Source organism: Diaphorina citri, unplaced genomic scaffold (genome assembly GCF_000475195.1).
Source record: "Diaphorina citri unplaced genomic scaffold, Diaci psyllid genome assembly version 1.1 scaffold17014, whole genome shotgun sequence".
Lineage (NCBI taxonomy): Eukaryota > Metazoa > Arthropoda > Insecta > Hemiptera > Psyllidae > Diaphorina > Diaphorina citri.
In genome coordinates this window covers 1-1,058 of record NW_007394371.1, presented here as the reverse complement: position 1 = coordinate 1,058, position 1,058 = coordinate 1, and the positions used below count along the sequence as shown (strand labels likewise).

The window sequence follows — 1,058 nt, the reverse complement described above, 5'->3', positions numbered from 1 at the left end:
TCTGAGAACGAACCTTATCTGTTTAGGATAAAGTTCTCCCGGGCGAAAATCGACCTATCGCTTACAAGGTAGACGCGCTACCAAGGTAACTAAACTGACATGAAGAGTTTGATAGAGGGAACTGTAAAAATCGAGATTTTATCGCCCCGAAATCGGTGATTTATGGAGGGCAGGGATAGTATAATGCTAAACGTGACTTCTTTTTGATTGTTCCACTGTTTGTATATTTCAGATAAACAAGCTGTATGTAGTGTTTGATTCTCCCAAAGTGATTTCCATGATTAAACTGTGGAACTATAGCAAAACTCCAAACAGGGGTGTTAAAGAATTTGGTGTAAGTATTGACAGAACTAACCCAGCGGTGATAGAACGTTCAACACATTAGAATCGATTGATCACTGGCGTTAACCAACGTTGCACGTGGTTGGCGCCTGAATGGGTGACCATATGGGCTATCGGGTGTTGCTGTCTGTTCCCTGTACGTGGTTGGCGCCTGAATGGGTGACCATCTGGGCAATCGGGTGTTGCTGTCTGTTCCCTAAATTTTCCAACAATGTTGAAGATAAATTCCATACCACGGACGGTATTGAACCAATACTCTCCTGATTACTAGACGAGCGTCTTGACCACTAGACCACCGAGGTAAAAATAATGATTTCTCATTTCAGATTCTAGTGGATGATCTTCTAATCTACAACGGTCAACTGGACATGAGTTCCACTAACGATAAGAGTAATAGGCCAGGCACCAAGGCTCCACATAGGACTGTGCTGTTCACTGCCAATAGAGATCTGGTGCGAACTGAGATACCTAACCGAGTCGTGTAAGTGATTTGAACACATTGCTGACTGGGGTATCGAAACAGCTTTTTACTTTCCTTTTTGACTAGGATACCTATACTAATTTGAAGAACTTTTTTGGTTGAGTTATTTAAAAAACTGTTTTCTGGTATATTCAAAGATCTTTTTGACTGGGGTATTTTAAGTCCCTTTTCACCATAAAATACGTAGCTAGGAACATACAGAAGCCTCCGTGGCCGAGTGGTTATCATCACACTA

General features: G+C 41.8%; 1 protein-coding gene across 1 annotated transcript; it reads left to right on the top strand.

The window, feature by feature from the left end:
• Positions 1 to 256: 256 nt before the first annotated feature.
• Positions 257 to 871, top strand: LOC113473156 (protein KIAA0556-like). The gene is made up of 2 exons (XM_026832889.1): positions 257 to 334; positions 669 to 871. Exons 1-2 carry the CDS (start codon positions 278 to 280, stop codon positions 825 to 827), a joined length of 216 nt encoding a protein of 71 aa, XP_026688690.1. The 5' UTR covers positions 257 to 277; the 3' UTR covers positions 828 to 871.
• The last annotated feature ends 187 nt before the right edge of the window (positions 872 to 1,058 follow it).